The sequence below is a fragment of the Mustela erminea genome, chromosome 2 (assembly GCF_009829155.1).
Source record: "Mustela erminea isolate mMusErm1 chromosome 2, mMusErm1.Pri, whole genome shotgun sequence".
NCBI lineage: Eukaryota > Metazoa > Chordata > Mammalia > Carnivora > Mustelidae > Mustela > Mustela erminea.
The window spans coordinates 61,024,322-61,051,072 of NC_045615.1; the positions used below are offsets into that span (position 1 = coordinate 61,024,322).

The following is a 26,751-nucleotide window of genomic DNA, read 5'->3' on the forward strand; positions in this document are numbered from 1 at the left end:
ATGAAACTTCCCATCTAAGTATGCTTTTCCATTTGTTTAAGTATTTGATTATGTCCTTTAGGTCTGTTTTAAAGTGTTCTTTATTTTGGTCTTGGGTAATTTTTGTTGAGTTTCTACTTAGGTATTAGATCTCTTAAGTCATTATTAAGACTGTAAATGGATGGAGTAAATGTTCCAACTTGTTTGTATTATGAGTTATTAATATGAGTTATTAATATGAGTTATTAATGTCTGTATATTAACTTTGTACTCTACCACCTTTCTGAATTTCCTTACTAATTATGAAAATCTAGATGGTTTTCATGGCACTCTCACAAGCTTTACAGCTATGCAATCCTATCAACTGCACGGTTTTAGTTTTTTAACTGATGCTATAGAAGCCCAAAATAGATAATTTGCCAGATATAGAAGCTGCTTTTAAATGGACTTAAAAAAAAAATTTTTTTTTTTGAAATTTTTGAGAAAGAGAGAGAACACGAGAGGGGCAAAGGGAGGGAGAGAGAAAATCTCAAGCAGGTTCCATGCCCAGTGGGAGCCTAATACAGTGCTTAATGTCACAACCATTAGATCATGACCTAAACTGAAATCTGAAGCTGGACACCCAACTGATTGGGCCACATAGGAGCCCCCAGAAGCTGCTTTTTATGTTAAAGACTTTCATCACAAAATTAATAGATTTATTAGTTTCTAAAGTGTAAGTAGCATTTTTTTTTTAATTCTGTAAAAGAACAAGATGACATTGAGAACAACACGTTTATGAGTTTCCATTACCTTCAGCGCCTGTTTGAGCAGCTCTTTCACTGCCTGCAAGGTCAACCAAATTCTGTAAGATAGACGAAAGTAGATAACTTGAACTAAGTCTAACTTGAACTAAAAAAACCCAACTACTGAAAGAACAAATTTTAATACACAGCCTATTTGCATACCCCATCTAGATGCTTGTCTTTCATTGCGCTAATTAGGCTTTCCCCTTTCTGAGTCAAATTCATCTGTATACCTTGTTCCTTCTTTATGATATATCCCCCATAATGCTCTCAGAATAGGTTCTCCATTTCACACACAAATTTCAAAACCTTACCGGTGAATATGATTCTTCACAATCTGGCACTTGTGTTGCTCCAGCCTTAAATCTACCCATTAGTCAGAATTCTAGCTGACCTACTCGCTATGCCTTAAATGCCTCATGTATTTCTATACTTCCAAGAGCTACCTTTCACCATTCCCTTGTTTATTCAGTTCTAATGTTCTATTCTGTCCCTACTCTTTATTCAGGACCAAAGTTGATTTTTACCTCCTTAGTAAAACTTTGCCACCTTTATCCTTCCTCTCTCACACCTTGAATGAGCTGTCCTTTCAACAGCGTACCCAGTGGTCTTTAAAGATACGACTTAATCCTTAGTACTTCCTGTGCTGAGCTAGTCATTTATGTCTATGACTATACTGCAGCATCTTTAAAAGCATGGGTCTCTTCTTCATTTCACAAATATTATTGACAAAAAAGTGACTGCTTGTCATGTGTTAGGTGGAAGGGATATGGTAATGAACCAGACAAATAAGTTCTCTGTTCTCACAGAACTTTTATTCCACATGAGGCAGGATGGGGAGAGGAGGACATTCATGAGAAATGAGAAAAAGACAGATAAACACATCATGGTAAATGTAATAGAGATAATTTAAAAAGAGTGCTGGAAGAGGGAAGAGGAAAGTACAGAGCAAGTTTTTTGGACCAGGCGTTAGGGAAGGCCTTGCATTAAGCTAGGATCTGGAATGACAGAGAAGAGAGGGCCAGCCAAGCAAAGACCAAGGGAATCATACTCTATATAGAATGAATAGCTAGTACACTCAGTCATAAAGCAGTAATGAGCTGGGTGTATTCAAAAAATACAAGAGCAGCATGGTGAAGGAGAGATAGGACAATATAAGGTAAGAGAAATAGGTAGGGGTCAGACTGTGGAGGGTAGTGTAAGGAAGAGTATGAACTCTGGATTTTCTAAATATGACAGGAAAGGCTTTAGTACGAGAGTGACAGACATCTCCTCATTTAACTTTCTGAAGGATTGCCTGTTGTCCCTGGGTGGAGGACTGGAGAGGGGCAAGAGTGGAAGGAGGGAGTCCAATGAGGAGGGTCCTGCAGGAATCTCAGTGAGAGGCCTAGGCTAAGGAGGTAGTCATGGAGACATAAATGGTGGAGGGATATCTTCTTTATTCTTTGAATCTTGGAGCTGTACTATGTACAGAACATGATGAAGTTTCGGCAAATATTCTTAATGCATTAAAACAAGGTCAGAGATTTAAATTCTCTCTCTCTGTGGACACTTTCAGGGATGGACAGTAATTATGTACTCCTGCTTTAATTATGTCCTATCTAGACACCACTTTCTCCAAAATGCTCAAAGTGTAATCTTTCTTGTATGGTATCTCTATTACAGAAGACCTAGAACCATAATAAAGGGGCAAAATGGTGAGAAAGGCAGCATAAATTAAGGAATAAAGATGGGAACCAGTATCACTGTTCAAAGACACCAGGAGGCCCAATGTATCCATAAGAGAGGAGCTCACGAGGAGTAGAAGGAAGTGAAAGTATGTTAGTTAAGAGTGGCGAAACAACATGGGCAGTACATAGTAATATTAGAAAAATTAAAAATCTGCAAACAGATTGCAGAAAGGAAAACCAGAGTCTTGAGGCCAGGTCTAGGAGAATGATATAGTAATTCAAGGGATGAGAGCCTAAATGAGTGTGACACCCATTGGAATAATGAATAAGAAACGTCAATACCTGGACAAAAGGGGAAGGCAGAAAAAGATGAGTCAGAATTGACTTGGGTCTGACCTAGGTGACCAGGGTAACACTGGTACTACTAGAAAACAGGAATCCTCATTACTATAGGAAGAAATTAATTTTGTTTTAGACACACTGAAGTTTGAAATAACAGTGGGACACACAATTATAATCATCTTTACAGTCATGAATTAGAACTCAGAAACTCTAGATAAAATAAATATTTGACTATCATCAACATAGCAATGATGTCTGAGGGCAAACAGAAGTAAGAAGGCCACAGTACAATAATCCTATGTTTTTGATAGGAGGGAGGAAAAAGAAACCACAAAGGGAGTAAAGAAGGAATGGAGCTGAAAGAAGCTGGGTATTAAGAACCGAAAGAGCAAAAGACACTAAAATAAATAAGTAAGTAAGTAAGTAAATAAATGCATGCATGCCACCTCCAAAGAGCCTGAAAATGACTTTTTTGGGGAAGATTTCTTCTGAAGATGCTTAGAGTAAGTGAGAAGGTGAAACGTTGGACCAGAAGGTATCTATAGTACCATTTGATATAGCATCGAAGAATATGGAAAAAGTTACCAAATGTCAAGAGTATGTCAAGAGTATTAAAAACATTTATTAAGAGAAATGTTAAAATTGTAGTGAAGTATCACAGATTAGGTTTAGAAGACAAAACAGAAGTTAGGTTTTGTGTTATTGTTGCTAAATCAAAGCAAGGCCATTAACTAAAATTTTATGCTGTAAAGTAAATAACTGAGGTGAACTAGAATTAGATATTTAATCAGGACTGATTTTTCAAATCTGAAAATGAAAAAACATATTATAGATTTTTTTTTCCTGAAATTTTCAAATAGTATAGAATAATCCTAAGTCATTTCCCACATGCTAAAAAATTTAGACCTTGAAAACAGAGAATATTGGCAAGGAACGGAAGGAAGCACAGAAAAAGAGAGAGAAATAATATATTGCAGTAAGAAGGAAATGGAAGGTTTACTTGGTCCAAAAAAAGAAGGTTTCCATAATGTATATATTCACTATTCAACAAACAGGTATTGAATATAAACTATGTATAATGTGTTGAGGCTATAAAGATGACTAAGATATCACTCTTTCCTTCAAGGAATTTATAGTCTAAAACACTATGTTTATAACATAAAACATTTTCTTATTATATTTAAGAATATACTTAAATGATGTGATTTACTGTTTAACAGTCCCAGCTAGGTTTTTTTTGATCTCATGAGTCTCAATTCTATTGGCTGAGACAAAACAACAACAACAACAACAAAACAGAACGGTTTCCACTCTTGTTCCAAGAAACCTCTTCCCACACTGTTCCAAGAACACTCTTAACTCTTAAATGAATATCGAAAATCTCCCTCCAACAACTCTGGTTAGGAAAAGTCCTTCCATCTAAATTTAGGAAAGGCAGCCATAACATAACAGGAAGAAAGACCCTCTGAATTCTTCCTATGTTTTAGCTAGTAATCCCATGTTTACTAATGAGACTAGTTAAACTACCAATTTATGCATGTTTTTGCCTGTTTGATTCAGTTAACAGTCCTTATGAAACCAAACATTCAGCAGCCAAATTAAATTACGCTTTGGCCCATACAGTACAGTACTGTGGTCCATCAATACTTACCAAATGGGACACTTTGACGGATCCATCACAATTGGAAGGTTCCCCTTTCTCTCTACTTTCCAAAATCTAGAGAGAAAAGAAAGCTTGTAAAAAATTAGTGTACTTTTAATTGGAAAGGCCAAACAGAGAGTTACTTACCATCCTAAAAATGGTATGGGAGCGACTGCTTCTTTGATTCATTTTTGTAATTCCATAATGTCTGTTCTCTGTAAAAAGTAAGTCATATTTCAGCTGTGTACATTAAAATCCAAAGAAAAACATTAACTTCTATTTTTAAGAGTGAAAAGTGTGACTTGAAGCCTAAATACGTTTAACTGAATACTTTTTATAAGTGTTTTGGGGAAATACACTATAAAGTCTTACTTTCTCCTTTTGTGATCCACTTCAAAGCCATTTCTGATGTGTAAACAACTTCTTCTGTGAGATCAGCCACATACACATTCCTCTGAAACAAGTTTAATTATGAAAAGAGTAGAGGAGAAGTCACTAAAAAGTGTACATCTCAAAAAGAAGTTGTCAACTATAATAGAATTCATTTGTGGAAGTTACTGGTGGAAAATGTATGAAAATAACAAGTAAACTAATGATATGTACAATTTATTTCCTATACCAAAGCACAGCAAATTCTAACCTTATACTTCCATCTTATTCTTTATTAAGGTACGTACACCAAAATATTACAGTTGCCAATGTTTAAAATTATACATATTGTTCAAATGTTATCTTTATAAACACGAAAGAAAAAATAAAACATAAAACAGGAGATAGTTTAAAAAATATAGTAATTAAAGGTAAATGTTCAAGAACAATAATCCCAATAAGCAACTATTTTTAGAGCTATTTCAACTCTGTAACTCACATTGAAGTCTTCCCGAATTATTAAAGGCTTCATTTTCTGAGTGTCACAGAGTAAGTCTGTAATGGTTTCGTTGTATATCTCCATGTAAGATACACGTAAGAGAAACTCCCTGTCAGGAAACTAGAGGGAAAAATAAATGTATAAAAACATCAGAGACCATCCATTTATAAAAACCTAATATTGAATACTTATGTGCTAGCATTAAATATTAAAATATTCTCAGAAATTATCTTTGTGAAGCAAACAAGAAATGAAACCTCATATGGTTTAATATTGATGATAAACACAAAAATATAAAAATATGTTTCAGAAATAATGAAAAGTATAGTATCAAATAATTAGGGGAATGCCCAGTCCAACTCTCTAAACTCAAAATAAAACCCCACCAGGGCGCCTGGGTGGCTTTGTGGGTTAAGCCACTGCCTTTGGCTCAGGTCATGATCTCAGGGTCCTGGGATCGAGTCCCGCATCGGGCTCTCTGCTCAGCAGGGAGCCTGCTTCCCTCTATCTCTCTCTCTGCCTGCCTCTCCGTCTACTTGTGATCTCTCTGTCAAATAAATAAATAAAATCTTTAATAAATAAACAAATAAATAAATAAATAAAACCCCACCAACAGATACTCAAATAAGGACATTAAAACAGTAACGAAAAAATAAACCTAAAACAAACTTTTAGTTAGGTTGCGTATTCTGGCCTTTTTCCTACCTCTACTTTTCTCTACTCCTTAATAATCACTGGTAGGTAAACAAACAAGTAAGGAGGAGCTAACCATTCTGGTAAGATTTTCTTGTTCCTCAACAACCACTTTTTGGTGTGATTGGCATTGTTTCAGGATTTAAGTGAATGACCGAAAGGCCTTTAGGCTCTACAAAGTAATTTTGTGGGGAAAAAAGTGAATCTATGTTATGCCTTCTTTACCCATGGCTAATGAAGAGACAACTATAAATCTACTTCCTTTCGTCATTACAAGAGACTATTAATACTTTTACCTATATGTAACAGAAATTTAGCTAAGGTATTTACCTTTTTAATTTTTTGGAAAATGTCATGAATTGCTCTGGGTATTACTCCCAAATAATCTTCTGAACCCATCATGGTATATGTTTTTCCTGAAGCAGTCTGACCATAGGCAAATATGGTACCTGTAAAAACAAAACACACACACGCAAAGATTAAAAATGAATCTTTGGGGTGTAAAACGATTAATACTTGAATAGAGAACTCATACTAAGATATTTCTACAGTGAATACAAACCATTGTAGCCTTGTATGGCAGAATCTATGATTGGTACTGCTATTTCTTCATACACATTTTTAGTAGTTTCATTACTGTGAAAGACACGATCTAAAAAAAAAAATACACATACACACTGTGGTTAAATCAAACAAATCAACTTTGTTTTCTTAGTGGTTGTCCAAAGAAATAAGATTATCAGGCTATGGTAAGATAAAATATTTAGGACACAATATTCTCTTCATCTTACTGGTCCTTTGAAAATATACTTCTCTATAATGTAAGATGTGTTGGTCCTCACAAAGAAAAAATACACATCAGACTTCCCAGCTATCCTATGCATTTTCAAGAGACAGTAGGACATAGTGGCTGAGTTCAGGAGTATAGAATCAGACTTTTTGCAAATCTGGTTCTACCACTTATAAGCTGTGTTACTTTGGGCAAGGTGCTTGATGTCTCTGTGCCTCACTTACCTAATCTGCAAAATGGATATGTGTTCTCTTCCTCATAGAATTATTATGAATATATGGTTAATACTTATGAAATGTGAACTATTACTATGCTTTGATAAATTTTAAAGTTTATAACATATTTGACAAGAAGGTCTACCTCAAACTAAACTGAGAAATGCACACATATGGAGGAGACCTGAGAAAAGCTAAAAGGTTACAGGGAATGACTAGTTGGCTGGCTGCTAAAGGAGGCTGGGTTTACAGTGCATTCATGCTGATGAGTTCACTAGTTTAGGATGTGGTTCTCTGGTTTTGTTAGCATAATCAGCACATTAAAAATGGCCTACTCTTTCAATGCTGGTCTCATATTAAAAATCTCACAAGAAATGGATTTGTAAATCAGGAAGGAAATGTATCCATCTCTAACAAGAAAGTCAATGGTCAGACTGCTTACATTCTGACTACACATCTGCCATTTTGGCAGAACAAAATGGAAAACCAAAGTGCCATCTGAAGGCAGCTTAGGGGTTATGATTTCAGAGCAAGGAGAATAGTAGGATGATTCAAATCTTAATGCCATTTGCTTTAGATGGGTGGATAACTCTAAATCCTCTATGGACATACACAGCTACTGGGAATCTATAGTACATGTGTCTGAATGCTTGTGTATCCCTCACTCTTGGTTTTTTAATCTCTGGGATATATTGTTTTACCTTTTTAAAAATTATATTAATGCTCTAAAACAGTCCTTTAACCAGAAATTATTTTCTCTTCCATAGATCTTTGCTCCAAAACCTTTTTTTTAAAAAAAATTTATTTATTTATTTATTTAACAGACAGACATCACAAGTAGGCGGAGAGGCAGGCAGAGAGAGAGAGGGGGAAGCAGGCTCCTGGCTCAGCAGAGAGCCCGATGCGGGGCTCAATCCCAGGACCCCGGGACCACGACCCAAGCCGAAGGCAGAGGCTCAACTCACTGAGCCACCCAGGCGCCCCGCTCCAAAACCTTTTATGATGGCTCTCTAGTTTAATGTTAGTTCAACAACGTAACCATTCTTACAAGTTGTTGAGAAGACCTCAATGCTGTTCTAAGGTGTCTAAGCGGCAGCATGTTAGTGTGGCTGGATTTAGAGGCTGACTCTTCCATTTGCTTGCTGTGTGACTCCAGGCCTATCTCAGTTCCTTACTGAAACAGAAAGGTACCTACAATATAAACTTGTTAGAAGGATTGAGTTAATCTGTATGACATGCTTAGAACTGTGTCTGACACGCTGTCACCAATGCATCTATATTAAATCAATACACAAATCAGCCTTGTCAACCTTCGGAATCTCCACGTCCCTCTGCCTTTGCTAGGTCTCACTTATCCTGCAGGTCCCAGTATCAGTGGTACCCTTTTAAACATCCTTTTAGACTAGTTAGACCTGCTGTAAACTCTCCCAAAGCTTATGTCAACACATGTATAATTACTCGTTTAAAGTCTTTCTCACCCTATGATAAGTTCCACAAAGGCCAGGGTAGGTCTCTGCTGTATTCCAACAGAAAATGAAGGACTATCTTTACTATTTATTCTTTAAAGAATTTTCTCAAAAATAACTGTGGGAAATATATACTAAATTGAAAGATCATAAACATGAATTGACATTAAGCAACATACTTTAGGGCTTATGGGGTTTTAGTCCACAAAAAAACTAGTGAAGAAAGGAAAGAATGTTAGTTTCAACCATAAGGCACTATGACTATAACTTCATTTTAAATATCAGTTTATTATCTTACTTATCATATATGATGGATGAACAATTTTTTAGTTTCTACTGAAGCAGTTTATATAAGGCTTAGTCTGATCTTTAATGACAAATCCACTATCACTGATAAGCCTTTTAACTCCTAATAGGAAAAGGATAACAGATTAACTTTTGATGCTATGATAAGCCTACCAAAATTGAAGGATTTACTGCCATCAACTTGATAAATAGCATTATTGTCAGTTTTCCAGTAAACTTGGTTATCTCCTCCAAGAGCTTCTTCTCTGAAACAATAAAAACACTGCATTTTAGTATAACTGATCATAGAAGTCATGTTATATGACAGATAAGTTAAAAGATTCCATCTTCTGAAGAATACTTTAAAAGACAGTATTGACTTATACTATATATGAGAAATATGGAAAATCCACCTTTGAGGAGTCTACACTTTTAAGTGGGGGCCAGTGACCTCCTGCCTTCTCATAGAGATTTCCTTGTCAAGTTCTTCATTTCCACCCTCCTACCCGGTACTGGTTGGTAAAAAGATACACTGAAAGTGCAACTCTGATTATGTCCCTCTTGCTCAAAACTTCAAAAAGACCATCTAAAATTTTTAATATGGCACACTAGACTTGGATCATGTTTCTTTCTCTCTTTAATGTTATCTTGCTCTAAATTCTGATATATACCTAACTCCATACAGCTACCTGAAGGTCCCCATTGAAATAAGAAATGCAGCCCTTCTGTGTCTGGAATACCCTGACTAACCTTTCCATTAAGTTATTTAACTATTCTTTAATTCATGAAGTGTCGGGATTTTCCTGACACCCCCTGTCACTAGTGTCATCTCAGAGGGATTAATGACTCCTCTAGCAAACACTCTCCACCTATCATAACACTTGTTTACCATGTATTGTAATGGTTTCTTTATGTAACTGTCTCCTAATGCATTAGATAAGAAGCCCTTTAAAAAGAGGAAATTCTTCATTTTGATATTGTCATTTATTAAACGTCTTGTGATATTTAACACATATTTTTCAAACACATAGTATGTTAGTATTCTGGGGTAAGGGCCAGAGACTAGAGAAGCAAAGACCTCATTTCTTCCCCTTTCTGCTTTTTCTCTATAGCATTTATTACTCCGGTAACATGAATGTCAACTTAACATTCTATATTTTTTACTTCATTTCCTGTCTGCCCTCCTAGAATGTGGATCCACAGGGGCAATGATGGTAGTGTCTGTTTAATAGTGCACACTGAACTAAAAAAAAAAAAAAAAAAAAAAAAGATTGATAAATTTCAGCCATTCAACGTTCCGGACGTTGAATTCAGGCATTGACTGAATGAAGTCTTGAGTGCCTAGGAATACAGTGCAATAAGACAGACTAGTCTTTGCTCTCAAGGAGTACACAGCAAAGAGGGAGAGAGTTAGGTGCAAAATGACCAACTGTGATGAGTGCCTGTAAGAACTACCCGATAAGACATCCTTTAAGGAATGGGGTGGGGTGTGGTAAGGAGGCTCAGATGGAGAAGGTGCGGTGCCAGCGGCGAGGTCTTTAACGTTGGCCAGCCCGAGTTACACGTTTAAGAGACTCCTACAGATGGAAAGTACCTTCCAGATCCTCCGATCCTTCTCCGTCACTTACAGAGAGGGACACAAAGTCGGTAAGGGGCCGAGATCCCAAGCCGCGGAACCGAGAAGGAGCAGCAAGAACTCTCCGGCTCAGGCCCACACCCGAGGCCCCAGCGGGATCCCGGTCTGGGTCTGGCCTACGTACCTGTTGTTGAGCGGCCGGACCCGCACGCAGACCGCCACAGCCCCTTCCTCCGCCATCCTGCTCGGTTAGACCCCCGAGAACTGGCCCAGACGCTCTACCTTCTGGGTTTCGGAGAGCACGGGTCGCCCCGCCTTTAAGTTTAAAATTTCCCAAACGCTGCGTCTGATTGAGCCGCGGCCTCATGACGTCACGGATTGTTCCACAGCGCCCAGCGCGGGGGGACGCGAGGCCGGCGGCGCGTCCACGGATAAAGGGTGGGGGTGGGGGGTTAAAGGATGTGGAGGAGACAGGCTAGAAGTCGCAGAGCCCGGCTGAGGGGAGCAGGAGGTGAGCGGCTCTTCTGGCTAAAGCTCGGACAGTTATTATCCGCTAAAAGCGCCTGAAATGCAGGTAGCCGTTTACAAACCCCGTCCTCCACCTCACCCGAAGAGTTTGCAATCTGTAGGGAAAATAAGGCAGAGAAAAAATGTTTTCATCGGCGAGAGTTAAAGACCTTTAAAAGAATCCACTCACAGTTTTTGTTTTTCTAATTAAAAACATCTCTAACGACAAGAATTCAGAGTCACTGCACTGCACTGCCCAGAAACGTAAGAATCTTGTCGTGCTCCTTAGAAACCGAGTTTAATGTTTTCCTTTTTCTTTCAGCTCCTGTGGGAGAGGGAGGAGCAGGCTTCCCTCAAGCAGGGAGCCCCATGCCGGGCTGGATCTCAGGACCCTGGGATCATGACCTCAGCTGAAGGCAGACCCTTACCGACTGAGCCACCCAGGCTGCCCAGAAAAAGAATTATTGAGGGCTAAAAAAACAGAAATGAGGTGAACTTTTATTAGCAAAGATGGGAAAATAATTCTTTCCCAGAAATAGTGCTGCTTTCTTTTTAAAAAACACGTAACATGGTAAAGTATTAATATTTTCTTGAGGAGTGATTTCATTCGCTTTCTTAATAGATTTAAGGAGCTTCAGGAATTATTCCCTTTCCCTCGCCAAAAATATGACCTGCAGTTACTAATAATTTTTATTATTTAGAGGACTAGAAAATTCTAGTGATTTAATAAAACTATTTGGAAGATAGTTGGGCAATATCAATAAAAAACTGAAGGCACGGGGCGTCTGGGTGGCTCAGTGGGTTAAAGCCTCTGCCTTCGGCTCAGGTCATGATCCCAGGGTCCTGGGATCGAGCCCCACATCAGGCTCTCTGCTCGGCAGGGAGCCTGCTTCTCCGTCTCTCTCTGCCTGCCTCTCTCCCTACTTGTGATCTCTGTCTGTCAAATAAATAAATAACATTAAAAAAAAAAAAACTGAAGGCACATGTGCCTTTTATGAAGGCAATTCTGCTTTTAAGAATTTATTTATACATGTATTTAAAGGACTTTGCAAGGATATATGTATATGGGTTACAGCATTGTTTACAATAGGAAATGGCTGAAAACACGTTAAATGCCAATAAATAATGCATGTGAAGCTAGTTAAATAGATGGCATTTTATCAATACAATGAAATGGTATGTAGCCAGTAAAAGAATGATACAGCTCTTAATGTGAACTTTGGAAAGCCATTCAAGGTGTTTCATAACCTGAAAGAAACCCAAAGTGTGGAATTGTGTTCACAATATGATCCTATTTGGTATGTCAAAGGATATTTTTATGTCTGGATATGCATACATAATTTCTGGAAAGATACACAAAATATACCTGATTTCCTTGGAGAGGGAGGACAGAGATAATATATCTACCTTATGTTGTGTAATATTTTATAATTATTAATATTTTAACCATGCAAATATTAAGTAGTTTTGTTCAACTTGAAGAAACTAGCTAATAGAAAAAAATAGTAAATAAAATGAATGATCATTCAAGATTTGTTTGTTTAACCAACTGTAAGCTAGTATATCCTTTTTTTTTTTTTTGTAGCTGCCCTGTGAAGATACTCAGCTCTACTTAGTAAGTCAGAGTTAAGAAAAATATATTTTAACTGATTTAAAAAAAAATACTGGTGAAATATTGCACATTTTAGCTGAAGGGAAGGAGTCTGTAAAGAGGAAAGAGGGACATGCAATTAGTGAGAAAAAGTCTCTGACAGCACGAAGGGGATTGGTTCAAGAGCACAGAGGATTTGCCTTTCATAGTTGTGCTTGTGATTGTTGCCATGGTAGTCTTTGTTGTCATCATCATAGCAGCTAATATTTATTGAAATTTACTATGTGCCAGGTGCTCTGTTGTGTGCTCTACATGCATTTTTTCATTTAATTTCCCAAATATGTTGAGCAGGAAATACTCATTGAGTATCTACTGTGTGCTGGATGTAGCTATTATTCTCTTAGGGGAGATGGATATGCCCTATATATACAGTGGTAATGAGTATTGAGAAGAGTTAACAGCAGATCAGGGGAGAGAGAATGAGAAGGTGGAGGCGAGTTAGGGGTGATGGTTTCTCATGAAACATTCGTGGGAAGAAGCAGACAGTAACACATAAGTAAAATAACTTTTGATAAAAGGAGGTGCTACTTTAGATGGGATGCTCAAGAAAGGTCTGGGGAAGGGACTTCTGAGGTAAGATCTGTATGATAAGAATTAGTCATACTTGGGAAGATAGGGTACCTCTTTTACTTGTCCCAGACAGAGGGTCCCAGTCAGAGAACCCAAGGCTTGTATGAGTTTGTCTTATACATGTCTGAGGCATGGAAATAAAGGCCCATGTGGCTGAAACATTTTGGGTAATGGAGAGATAGGTGAGGGCTAGGCCCTGTGGGGTCTTGTGGTCTGTGATAAATGTTTGGCTGTTATTCCAATGGTGAGAGAAAATCAATGGGAGGTTTTAAGCAAGGGGATAGAAAGGTTTTCGTTAATTTATTGAAACAAGATTTTCTTTTCTATTTCATTATGAAAATAGAAGCAAATAGCAGAAACTTACACTGATTCCTGCCAACCTGGTTACCCACCTACTTGTCTGTGCCCATTTACCTCATCTTCCAGATTGTAACTAGATGAACAACTATCTATCCTTCACTCTGAAAAATTCTCCATGTTTGCATTAGACCCTGCCCCCTCCTGCTTAATTTCTCTCTGTCTGATGTTGTTATTTCCCCTTCTCTAATAGACTGGTCTTTAGCAAACATATGCTTTAATTTCTTCCATCTTGGATATCTAATAGATACTGCAAACTTAAAATACCAAATTTGTGATCTTCCCCTCAAAATCTAGAGGATCTGCAATTTTCAACATCTCAGTTGATGGCAAGTCCACCCTTCCAATTACCCAAACTACAGCTACTTCCCTTCTCTCAAAGTCTACATTTGGCATGCCTGAAAATTCTGTTGGGGCTACCTTGAGAAAATTCTAGAATATGACCATCTATCACAACTTCTGCTACCTGTTGGTCCAAATTACCCTTATCTCTCACTGAACTCATCTCCATGTTTCTATCTTTGCCCACCTTCCACTACCAGTCAGTCACAACACAGTGATTTGAGTGATCCTTAAAAAATATGTTAGGGCATGTTAATTTTCTCTTAAGACCCCCAGTACCACCCTAAACTTGATTTTTCTCAGAATAAGATCCATAGTCTCAGCTGTTTCCCTGACATGGTATTGTCCCTTGTTATCCCTCTGGCTTTACCCTCTACCATTCTTTTTGCTCTCTCCACTACAGCTACAATGGTCTTTTGACAGTTTCTTAGATACTGGACAGGTACTCTCTGAAGGCCTTTGCATTGGCTGTTCTCTGCCTCGTATGCTCTTACCCTAGACATCCATGTTTTCCTTCTTCCATTTAAATTTGGTATCTGCGGGGGCGTCTGGGTGGCTCAGTGGGTTAAGGCCTCTGCCTTCGACTCAGGTCATGATCCCAGGGTCCTGGGATCAAGCCCCACGTCGGGCTCTCTGCTTGGGGGGGAGCCTGCTTCCCCCTCTCTCTCTTTGCCTGCCTCTCTGCCTACTTGTGATCTCTGTCTGTCAAATAAATAAATAAAATCTTAAAAAAAAAAAAAAATAAATTTGGTATCTGCGGGCGCCTGGGCGGCTCCGTGGGTTAAGCCGCTGCCTTTGGCTTGGGTCATGATCTCAGGGTCCTGGGATCGAGTCCCACATCGGGCTCTCTGCTTAGCAGGAGTCCTGCTTCTCTTCCTCTCTCTCTGCCTGCCTCTCTGCCTACTTGTGATCTCTCTCTGTCAAATAAATAAATAAAATCTTTAAAAAAAAAAAATCTGGTATCTGCTCAGATGTCACCGTCTCAGAACTCTCTCTATAAAATAACAACACGCTTGTCTGTGACTTTGCGTTCTTTACTTTTCTTTTAAAAGATGACTTATAACTTTCAGAAATAATATGTATGTATCAATTTATGTAAAAATTATTTGTCTCCTCCCACTAAACTGTCAGCTCTATGAGGTTAGCAACTTGGTTTTCATCCTTTACCACCTGCACCTAGAAAGAGACTTGGAGTCTAGGAAACATTCAATTATAAAATTGCTTATTCAGTCACTTTTTAAGTACTTATTTAACATAATTTCTGGAAAGCTACACAGAGGACAACTAATCTTTGGAGGGGAGGAGTGTGTTAGAAAATAGACCTACCTTTCATTGGATGCTATTTCATTATCATGAATATCTTAATTAATGAATATTAATTATTTCCCTCAACTTTAAGAAATTAGTTAATAGATTTAAAACTGTGTGTAAAATATCTACTCATCCAGGATTGGTTTTGGTTAACTAGTATAGACTACTTTAAATTGTGAACATGCAGGGCTGTATCTAATAAGATAAAACAAAGTGAAGGAAGCTATGTTTTAATTTGTCAGGGAGGGCAGAGAGATTTGTTAGAAGATAAACTGGCATATTAAAAATTTTAAGTTAATTTGAACAAAAAGTGATTCGAATTGAGCAGCATCCAATCTAACAGAAAGGAGCCCTGAGGAGCTGTGCAAAATGAGTCTTCTATAGGCAGAAGGGAAAGGGAATAAGGAAGTCATACTAAACCAAAAAAAGGAGGTCAGTTATTGAAAAGTTACTTTCCTTTAGGGGATACTAGGGGCTTATTAGGCGTATTACCTATTTAGTGCAGATTAGGTGATTCCTGATTGATTGATTGATTTGAAGATTCCATTTCTGGGAGAGCTGAAACCATAATTAAGTCTCAGTTTGGTGATGCGAGTATTGGCATAAATGACTTTATTTTGGGCCTTTTTTTTTTTGTTTTTAACAGACTGAACAACTTGTCTGAAGTTATGGAACTTCTAGAGAGTGTAGCTTAAGATTTGGATAAATATCCTTTCTCTAAAAGGTACTTAAGACATTTATTGATTAATTTTTTTCTTACCTGGAAGATTAATACATGCATGTGATGAAAACATTTAAGTAGTACATGAAGAATCACAGTAAAAAATAAAACTTCTTGTCACATCTGACCCCCAGGGTGCTGTTGTCTTCCCAAAGGCAATTTTGCCATTTCCTAGAGTGTTATCCTCAAATTAATCTGTAGATGTGCACATGTATTTCTTTTCCCATATTGCGTATCTTTTTACAAAAATACCTGCTATACATGCTTTGGTGCACTTTGCTAAAAATGTGATCTTTACATAAATATTTTCATTCAGTTTTGGAAGGTAAAGTAAATTTTTGAGGCATGTTAACTGCACACACTTCCATGTTGATGTTTAAATTACTGTTTTTCCCTTCAAACAGTGTTTATTTCTGCTGAAGCTGCAGAGGGCACTGTACTCCTTCCAAAAGCATGGCATAGCCTTGATTGTTTTGCAGTTCTTAAATGTGGAGCAAATTTTATGATTCAGGGAAGCTGCTGATATTAGAAATAAGCATCAATTCAAATTATCCTCTTGTCCTCACTTGCTTTATGGATTTCATATAAAATAAATTACAATATGTATTTATATCATATATTACCTTCACCAAGAATGCTTTTTTCTTTAATAGATACGATGCTTAATTTCCAAAGCACAAGTCTTATCTTTAATTTTGCTGTAACTATTTGTAATGATCACAAGCCTAGTATCCTTTTCCTTTTAATCATAGTTACATGGGATTTGAATGGCGTCATGGAAGTAGCACTGACCTCGGTCAGCCCAACTCCACTGTTTCCAAGCTATGCCACAATACCAGAAAATCATTTATTTATGTGATTTCTTCATCCACAAAATGAGAAGATTGGCTGAGAGAATATCTAGGATTCCTGCCAGCTTCAGTAAGTCTATGACGTCTTCATGAAAAGAGGAACTTGCTAAAACTGAGTTTGGATGGGTGTCAACTAGAATAGGAGTGAGTGAGGGGGTAGGCAAAGCCATGCAGCATGCTGAGGGTAGCTCAGGTAGTCACAGTGCTGCAGACCAGATGTGGGAGTCCACCAAAATCCATTTTCTTTCTGGCCAGAAAGCAGGCCTTGCACTTAAAGCTGCTACTTCTAGGCCTAGATAATAAAAACTTCATGGGCTCACATTTCCTCCCTTATCCTTGGTAAACATTCCTCCTCTTTTCCTCAGAGACGGTTCCAAACCTCCCTCACTCTCCTCATGCCTTCGTCCCATACTCATCCTTACCGAGAAACCAGGTAAGATATCTCAACTCCCAGCTCTCCTACCCTCTGTCTCCCATGGTCTCCCAACTGACCCATATCCCTCCAATTCTATTTTCACACACTTCTGGAGAATGAGCCATTTTTCACCTCTGAGAGACTGAGGCGGATTCTTCTGTTTACACGCTGATTCTGTCCTCTTCAGGCTTCTCCAGAATCTTGTTTCAGGAATTATTCTCTATTTCAGAAAAAAGGCTATAAAATAATAAAAAGAAGAATCACTTTAAAAAAGTTATCTGAAGTCATTGAGTGGATATTCCTTATCACGTATCAAATTTCATCTTCTTTCTGTACTGAGAGAAGTAGCTGGAAATACACATGAAGTAACCGTCTTCTTGAAAATGTTTAATAAGTATACTATAACTAGAATGGACCCTAAACACATAATTTTTTCAGGCCTAGTGCTGTCTCTGAAATGTAATCCCAGGAATATGTGTATACCAGTAATATTGAGAAGCACATCATTTCATTCTAGGATCCATAAAAGGCGTTGCATATATAATTAGCAGAACAAATCACCATGTGGGGCACATACTTTTACATTTGCATGGTGGGTAAGAATGATTGTTTTGATTACGATTTCTGTGTATTAGGTTTTTTGCTTCTTTGACTTTTACAATCTTTAATGTGTATTTCTTCCTACCAGAGGCTACATTGACCTTTTAAAATTAATATTTATTTAATTTGGTGAAGTTTAAGATCGCTCACTGGTAAAACATGCTGGTTTAACCTTACTGTTATGAATGTTTCTCTTAAGTATTGTAAGCATGACTGCTTTAGTTTTTGAAAGTTATTTTGAAATATTTTTGCAAATATATACATGGGAGGAGCATGGATTTTTTTGGTACACAATAATCATGGGATGGGTTTATTTGAAAACCTAATAGTAGCACTTACCCCAGAAAACATTGAGCTTTTTGCTGGCATGTACTCTTAATTGTTTTTCAGTTTTTTTCTTAATGGGTTTGTAATTTGATCTCTTTGTGAGATAACCTGTCATTTTATGAGAAACTGTTGGAAAGTTAACTGAAAGTAGAAGCAAATCCCAGGATATCCTTAAGAAGTAGCTAATCGCTTTCTCTTACTGCCGATTTTGGCTTCTTCAGACTGAAACAAACAAATAACCCAATGATAACAACCTAATCCTATAGAAATTTGTGTATCTATTAACTAGAAACATGCTTAGTGCGCACATTACAAGTTAAGAGATTTGAAAGTCGCTGTCTCTGAGGAGTGGGAATGGATAGTAGATAGGGAGTAGAGGGCATAAGGGGACTGCTCTTTTTGTTTTAAGCTTTTTAGCACTACTTGATTTGTAAAATATATGCCTATGCTATTTTAGTGAAAATAAAACAACTTATAAAAAGAAAAATTACAAAAAGAATTTATCAACCCTAAATCTGGCCATTTGTTCTTATGTTATTTCTTATGGGTTAGATGTACACCAACAGAAAGGAAGCTGGATTGATTCTCCCCAAGCAGGTCTTCCTCCAAAGACACTCCTAGAGGGAGGGGACCCCAGAGGAGAAAGAAACACAGGGGATCAGTGGCCGAGGCAGGAGTCAGTTATGACCAAATAACACGGAGGAATCAGTACTTATATCAAATGAACCATAGGCAAGAGATTGCTTAAGCACTCCCAAAGAGAAAAGGTTGCTTTCCAATGCAGTCCTCTCTACCTTGTTTCCAAAAACTAGTGTGGTGGACTGATGTTTCCTGTCTAAAAGAAAATGAAAACCAAACATTAGTAGTTCTGGCATGCTTGGGTATATGGATGTGGATCCTTCACTAAATCTAGTCTTGACTTTGTGAGAAGCATGAAAGCAGAATTCACCTGTACCTCTAAATGTGCTTGATCTCCTTTGCTTGCTAATTGAAGAAATAGTAAAATAAAATAAAAGTGTTTCTAGCTTGTCCAAATTATAATTCTTACCAGTCCTTGTTTCTTTGATCAAATTATGTAATTTGACCTAGGATGATTGAAGAGAAATCATCATGAAGTCTGGAGAAAGTTAGCTAGAATGATTTATTTTATGGTTCATGGGGAGAGCTAGGAAAGATATAGACAAGAATGACATTTCCCCTCCTCTGCCTGCTACCTGGGTAGAGCTTACTATGAACACATTGTTCTCATCAGTGAAATCCATTTGGGTTGCCAGACAACCCAGAGCAGGTCTCCAGGTAAAGTATAAGGGAAAGGGAAAATAGAATTTTGGCTGGTTTCCCTGGATTATGTAGGGAGCAGCCTGTTAAAATAAAAGGCAACTCATGTAGCTAATGACACCTTGTTAGAGGAAGTGCCTCTAGATGGATCCTATCAGTTTTTCCAGATGGGTGACTATAGTTGGCATTCTTCCTGTCTGTCCTGGAATTAGATTGTCTGTAACTGTTATTTTATTTTCATTTTGATTCATATTACTTCAATTCACTAATAAATGAACATTGAGGAAGATCAGGAGCTAATGATTAGTTTATGTAATTGTACTTGTTATTCAGTCTTATTTCTATAATTGTTACCCAGGTAACAAGAGCCTTGTTAATTATGTTCATGAAATCAAGATACAGTATGTCAAGCCACATACTATTGATTGATCAACAATTAGTAATTGAGTATCTCTTTGTGCCCAGAACTAGGAATTTAGGAATCATCTTTCAACAAAGCATAAAAATATTTTGCCCTAATTTTGCATGTTTTGTTTTACTCACATTTAATAATGGCTTAGACCAAAATATTCAAAATTGCAACTGCATTTTCATTCCTTGTAGACCTGTTTTTCCTCCTTATACAGACATATAGACAGACACACACACACATGCACTCATTCACTTATTTAAAATTTGGAGTATTTAATGGTAAATGCTGAAATATAAATGTACTTTTAATTAGATTTCCTTTCACTCCTACTTTTTTTCTGCTACACACCGTCAAATATATTCTTTCTGAATCTTTGTTATGTTTGCTTTTGATTTTTATTTTAGCTAAGCTGTTGTGTATTAGGAGTTGTTTTCAACCAACAGACAACAAAAGGTAAGTGATCATTTACATGTCTTTTATTTTATGTCTCTCAAGCACAGTGTTTTTGCATTTGAAGCATTATGTACATCATTTTATTTAAGTATCAATTAAATTAATGAAATTGGATTTTGTCTTATATAATAATGAATGTGGTTCCCTTATTTTATAAGAAATATTAATTAATAAATATAAAACAGAAAGAACTGAGATTATAAATTCCTTCTTTTGAGTATTTCAGGACCTCACTCTACTCTCTGCATCCAAAGCCATTTTTAACGCTAGATACAATATAAGAGGAGAAAATTAAAATAAAGTCAGAATTTCTATAAATCAGAAATGATACAGCAGTATAAAGGAGTGAAAATTTAAAGCTGAGGATCTTCTGGATGTTTGACTCCTGTGAGGTAAAGGCGTAAGGACCAAAAACCCCCCACAAAAAACAAAAAAACAAGTTGGGTTTGGTTTGAATCCAGAGGCTACAACAGGACTTCTCTATTCAGCTGGGAAGACTGGAATCTTACTACCATTGACTGCCTGGGGCTGTGGCTTATGCAAAGCTTGAATCTATGGAGATTTCTGGAAATAATGTTTTGACCAGTCTTGAGCAGCAAACTGATTTGTAGTATGCTCAGATTTACTGGGAGCGAGGAACTTGGAGCTGCTGATAGGAGATTTAGTTCTGGATTGTCAAAATACTGGACAAGAGAGAGGTGAGAAGAGGAAAGAGAGAGTCATCAAGAACTTTCAAGTCTTTCAAGTAGAGAACCCAAAAGCTCCAAATTCCAAAATGTGGAAAATTTATTTTAGGAAACACATTCAACAAAAGCTGTAGGTGGAAGTTGACTTCCTCCTAGAGAGGTCAAAATCAGAGAGAGAACTAGTGAATTGCAAGATAATACTAATTGCAAGATATATGCTAATAATAATACTAAGGAATTTGCTCAGAATGTAGCCCAGATAAACAATATGATTTTGATTAATGAAAAGACTTGAAGGATAGCTAGAGAAGCTCCAATATTTGCACTTAATACTAACAGTAATTCCAAACATGAAATAAACAAATATTCAATATTCAAATGACTGAGGAATTTTCAAAATTTGAGGAATTTTCAGAATTCCTGAGATTGAAAATGTATTGCAAAGAGGAAGTAGAATAATTAAAAGTAATTTCAAACCTAGTCACAGATTTGTGAAATTGGGTAACATTGAGGAATAAAAATAAATATTTTTAAAGCTTCCAGAAAGGAAAAAAAGAAATTTACCTAGGAGTAAGAGGATTGGCATTAGACAGCAAATTTCCCACCAACAGAAACTTGTAACAGAAGGTGATATACTAATTATCCTCAAAATGCTGGGGTGAAATAACTGTCATCTAAAATTTTATGTCAGTGAACCTATTACAAGAGTGAGGGTAGAATTATACTGACATTTGCAAACATAGAAATAATAAGAGGACTTAGATATTCATTGAAAAACTACCAAAACATGTGCTGTGGCCGGGCTGGGTCGGGGAGGAGGGGAGAAGTGGAATGGGAGAAACAGTGACAAATTCAGGAAATGGCAAATATTCTGATACATTTAGCCAACTACTGATTCTAAAAAAGAATTTGTTTTTTAGGGTCTTTTTAAAAGAATTTTCTAAAAATTTTTTTAAAGAAAAGACAAAACCCTTGTAAATAATAAGGGATATGAGAGAGGAGTAGTGTTCAATGGGTAGTTGAAACATGCTAAGGTTCTTGTTTGAAGATCCTCAAATTTTATATTTAGATAAAAAATTAGAGTTAAAAATGTGTAAGTTAGGCCATATGGATGAACTAAGAATGTCCTTTATTGTGACATCTAAATATCCTTGTTTTAGTTCCGCTTCCTGAATGCAGAAATGTGCTTGGACCGACTTTCTTTGGGGAGGTAAATGCAATGGAGACATTGAGATAAATGGTTGGTTGCCAGGTGTTAGGGATGGGAGGTGGGTGTGGTGTGGGAGTTGGTATAAAGAGATCGGGGCTTTGAGGTGGGGAGCTTGTGATACAGCAGTTCTGTATCTTGATGGTGGTAGTGGTAACAGAAATCTACACGGGTGACTACACACAGCCGTGAGTACATAAAAAACTAGTGAAATCTCAATAAGTTCTGTAGATTGTGCCAATGTAATTTACCTGGCTTTGGTATATTGCACTGTAAATATGAAAGATGTTATTGGGGGAAACTAGATGAAGAGCATATGATACCTCCCTCTACCTTTTCTTTTTATAATTTACTGTGAGTTTACAATAATCTTAAAATTAAAAGTTGAAAAAGCTGTCTACTTAATGTTTAGCAGTTTTGTAATGATTATTTTAATCTCTATGTTAAAATTTTGAACACCCTGAATTAATAATTAATCAGAGAGGTTTTCTATGAATGTGGAAGATGGACTCTTCATGCTATAGGTAATACATTTATAAATGTTTTGCTTGTTATTTTGTTGTTTTGTTATTTTGTATGTTTAAAGAAAGCTGTATAGGGGTGCCTGGGCAGCTCAGTGGGTTAAGTGTCTGCCTTCAGTTCTGATCAAGATCTTTGGGTCCTGATGTTGAGCGCCTAGGGGCTCTCTGCTCAGTGAGGGTGGGGGTGGGGAGGGGAGTCTGCTTCTCCCTCTCCCTCTGCCTGCCTCCCCTGCCTTGTGCTCTGTATTTCAAATAAATACATAAATAAAATCTTTAAAAAATAAAGTCATATAACTTATAAAAAATAATTTGCTTAATATTTATAGATTGCCAATTATATAGGACTTCAGTGTGGGACTGTATCTTGCTTACCTTTGTTTGCTTCCATAGTCCATAACAAATAAGACACAGTTGTTTCAGACACTCAACACATTCGCTTATTTCTTATTTTTGCTGTTCTGTATTCTAACTCTGTTCTTAAATTTGCTGTGCTATATCACTCTAGATGTGCAGTAACTCCCTCTTTTTTTGCTATTCATGAAAGAAACAATTTGACCAATTTACTCACAAAGGCATTTGCATGAGCTGCAGAGTTTTCAGGTGGGAGTAAACAGAGATGGTTTACACATTACAGTTCATGCAACGTAATATTGAATGTTTAATATTCCTCTTCTTCAAAGTTCTTTGGTGACTTCTCATAGACCACTTACATCTATAGACTAGAGCCTTCTGCCATATTGTCTTATCTCTCTATCTCCGTAAATTCTTTCCTCTTCTCTTTTGCTTTTTCTTACCCATACATTTCTTCATTAAAAGAAAAAAAATGCAGAGTGGTTTTTTTGGTCTCATTATTTCTCTCCAGTTTGTACTTTCAGAATCTTATTACCTTTCATTCCTAACAGACAATTCTTCTTTAGGTGGAGTTTAAACAGTAGCTACTAATAATACTTCCAACCTGACTATAGCAATTGTTAAAACTGTCTAATACTCTTTGAGGTATAAGTAAATATATCATAGAAACTTTTGTATATGCCACAAAAATCCATACATATGTGCACAAAAGACACATAAAAATGGTTATAACAGGGGCACCTGGGTGGCTCTGGCAGTTAAGCATCCAACTCTTGATTTCTGCTCAGGTCATGATCTCAGGGGTCTTGTGTTGGGCTCTATGCTGAGTATGTAGCCTGCTTAAGGATCTCACACCACCCCCCCAACACACAAAGTGTTCATAGCAGCATTATTTGCAATCGCCAAAACATAGAAAGAACTACAGGCTTATTAACAGTAGAATGAATAAATATAGTATTTTCATACAATGACACACTATACAGACATGAAATGAAGGGAGTCCTGCAACCTACAGTAACATGGGTAAAACTCACAGATGCAACACTGAGCAGGAGAAGCTGGACACAAAAGGATATATATACTGTCTGATCTACTTTAAATAAAGATAAGAAATAAGCAAAACAAATTCATAGTGTTAGTTTATTTATTTATTTATTTATTTATTTGACGGGGGCTGGGGGGTGGGGTGTGGAGAGCACACAAGAAGGTAGAGCAGCAGGCAGAGGGAGAGGGAGAAGCAGGCTCTCCGCAGAGCAGGAAACTGGATGCCGGGCTTGATCCCAGGACCCTGGCATCATGGCCTGAGCCCAAGGCAGATGCTTAACTGACTGAGCCATCCAGGCACTCCAACAATAGTAGTTTCTTTTTGGGAAGAGGAGCATTGTACTTTAGAAGGGGGATTTTGAGGGTCCTGTTGTATTCTATGTCTTGATCTTCATGGAGGTTGTAAATGTGTGTTCACTTTGTGAATGTTCATTGAGCTAACTCCTGTAGTTTGCATATTATGTATATTATACTTTAGTTACATAGTTAATTTTTAAAAAGGCCAGTTAAATATTCTCATTTCTATTTCATGGTCGAGCTATCTAAACTTTAAAGACTGAGTTGTTGGCCACTGAATGAGAAGTGAAGTGCAGTTCCGATGCTTCTGTTCCACTACCACTGGTTTCAAAAGTATTTACTAAGCATCTATTTGCATGATTAAACTTTTTCTGAGACTCTTCATCCTTTATTTCTCCCTAAAAAGCCATGGCCATGCCATAAATGTTTTTGATTACTCAACTCTGCCATCACAGTGTAAAAGCAGGACTATGCAGTTCATAAATCAATGGTGTGGTGATGTTCTAATAAATAATTTTCAACAACGAAACTTAAATTTCAGTTAACTTTTACATATCATAAAATATTATTTCTGTTTTGTTTTTATTCAGTCATTCAACATTCAAAAATGTAGAAAATATTCTTAGTTCCTGGGCCATCCAAAAGTGGGTAGCAGCCTGGATTTGGCCTGTGGGCCTGTTTACCAAACCCTGTCTTAGGGGTTCTATTTGTGTGTTTACATAAATGGCAGTTTGTGTCCGTAATTTATTTCTTTATGTACATGGGCAAGGAAATAGCCCACACTATATTGTGAGGATTTTTAAATTGTCAAATTTCTACGTTGTTTAGCACATCACTAATTTCATGGCTCATAGGTTAAGCTACAGAGTTCTCTGAAAAATAGTTTTGTCCACGTTCTCTCTCTTGGGTTTTCTTTCATTTCTTCACTTTACATTTAGTGAGAATACACAAAATTTTCTGGGATAAGAACAAAAGGATTTCTCAAATGGTAACAGCTGTTGAACCATCTGTTATTGAAAACGAGTTTGATTAGCATCCTAGGGCAAAGAAACTGTTCTAGCTCTGGGTGGACCACGGTAAGGAGGCAGTAGAAGGCCTAACTAACCAATGATTGGTATCACTATTGACAGCAGAGCATACCTCATTTGGAAAAGGATGTAAAAAACAAAGTGTTAATTTGAAGACTCTTGATAAATTATCATTCTTACGAGCTTTTATATTCATTTAGGTGAAAAATATGGAAGGAAGGCTTAGCATAAGAAAAGAAAGAGCTTGGGGAATTTACTTGCAAATTTGTAAAATTAAAATTTGATGGTCTGTACGTCCTTGATTCTCAACTGGTTTCCTGTGGCATGCATGCTATAAATCCTCCCAAAATGTGTTCTTAGAGTTTGCTCACTGGGTCTTGACTATTAGGGAGAATAGAAACTCTTGTAGGAATGTCTGACAGACTGAACCTGTGGCTGTGAGCATTATAAGATGTGAGGAGTGGAGCACAAGAAACATATAAGAGGTGTCATATATCACTGAGTTAACACCAACAAAAAGTTCATGTTTACTGGAACAAATTAGCAGTTGGGCTGGGGAGTTTATGAGATAGAAATCAAGGCAATAAACACCTCAACTCTCACAGTTAAGATAAAGGTCATCCAAGAGAATACTGTAATAATATATGGATACAATTGCTTTCCTTTAAATTTGCAGCTAAAAATTCTAGTATTCACAGTGTGTCATGAACACAATCATGGTCTAAACCTGTTTCTCTCAACATGGCAACTATTGGGAGTTTGGGCAGAGTAATTTTTGCTTGTTTGTTTGTTAAGGTATCCTCACATGCTTTCCAGAATGTTTATTATCCATGGTACCACCCAATAAGTAGGAATACCATCCTTAATTATTGTGACAATCAAAACATCTTCACATTCTTCGAAATGTGGTATGGTACCACCACTCCTGGCCCCAAACCACTAGTTTAAATGATGCAGTTCTTCTATGTCACTAACCTTACTCACGTTAGACATGTTGGACTTTGTGTTAGACAGGGGGTTTCTACATAACCGGAGTTTGCAAAAATAGACATCTTGGTAATAACACATTAAGGTATAAAATATTTCATTTGCTTTTCAGTTAACAAAGGAAAAAATACACATTAAATAAATGATGTGCTATCTCTAAAATTAATATACATTTTTCTTTATTCTCTCTTTATATATAGGCTGGCACAGTTAAAATTTGTGTATGGCTATTTCTAATAAGCATAGCTTTTCACTAATTTCAATACATTGATCCTGTTTTTTCCTTTTGGATGATACATACTGTATCTGTCCTCTTTTTCACATGCCAGATCTTCAGATGTTTAATTAGGACCTCTATAGGTAAATCACTTTTAGTTATTTAAGTCACACCCCATATAAAGTAGACTTTGTATACCTCATTGTTTTTGTTGTCCTCTCAATGCACTGTTGTCAATGTCCTTCTTATGTGTGGTGCCAAGAATTAAGTCAATTAATGTTGCTGACCATTGTCAGGTTACAGTGGG

General features: G+C 37.0%; 1 protein-coding gene and 1 long non-coding RNA gene across 2 annotated transcripts in view; one reads left to right on the top strand and one right to left on the bottom strand.

The window, feature by feature from the left end:
* The window catches only part of CENPE (centromere protein E), a 77,771-nt gene extending 67,117 nt beyond the window's left edge, over window positions 1–10,654 (bottom strand). The window contains 9 exon segments of the mRNA XM_032333047.1: window positions 772–823; window positions 4,428–4,493; window positions 4,566–4,633; window positions 4,791–4,872; window positions 5,287–5,406; window positions 6,310–6,428; window positions 6,542–6,631; window positions 8,910–9,001; window positions 10,496–10,654. Coding sequence (XP_032188938.1) covers window positions 772–823; window positions 4,428–4,493; window positions 4,566–4,633; window positions 4,791–4,872; window positions 5,287–5,406; window positions 6,310–6,428; window positions 6,542–6,631; window positions 8,910–9,001; window positions 10,496–10,551 — 745 coding nt within the window. The 5' untranslated portion in view covers window positions 10,552–10,654.
* A 141-nt stretch (window positions 10,655–10,795) lies between these two features.
* Window positions 10,796–26,751, top strand: part of LOC116584550 — a 195,657-nt gene continuing 179,701 nt past the window's right edge. Inside the window, exons 1-3 of the long non-coding RNA XR_004283229.1 lie at window positions 10,796–11,082; window positions 16,523–16,691; window positions 20,058–20,106. This is a non-coding gene — a long non-coding RNA (uncharacterized LOC116584550). The remainder of the gene's footprint in view (window positions 11,083–16,522; window positions 16,692–20,057; window positions 20,107–26,751) is intronic.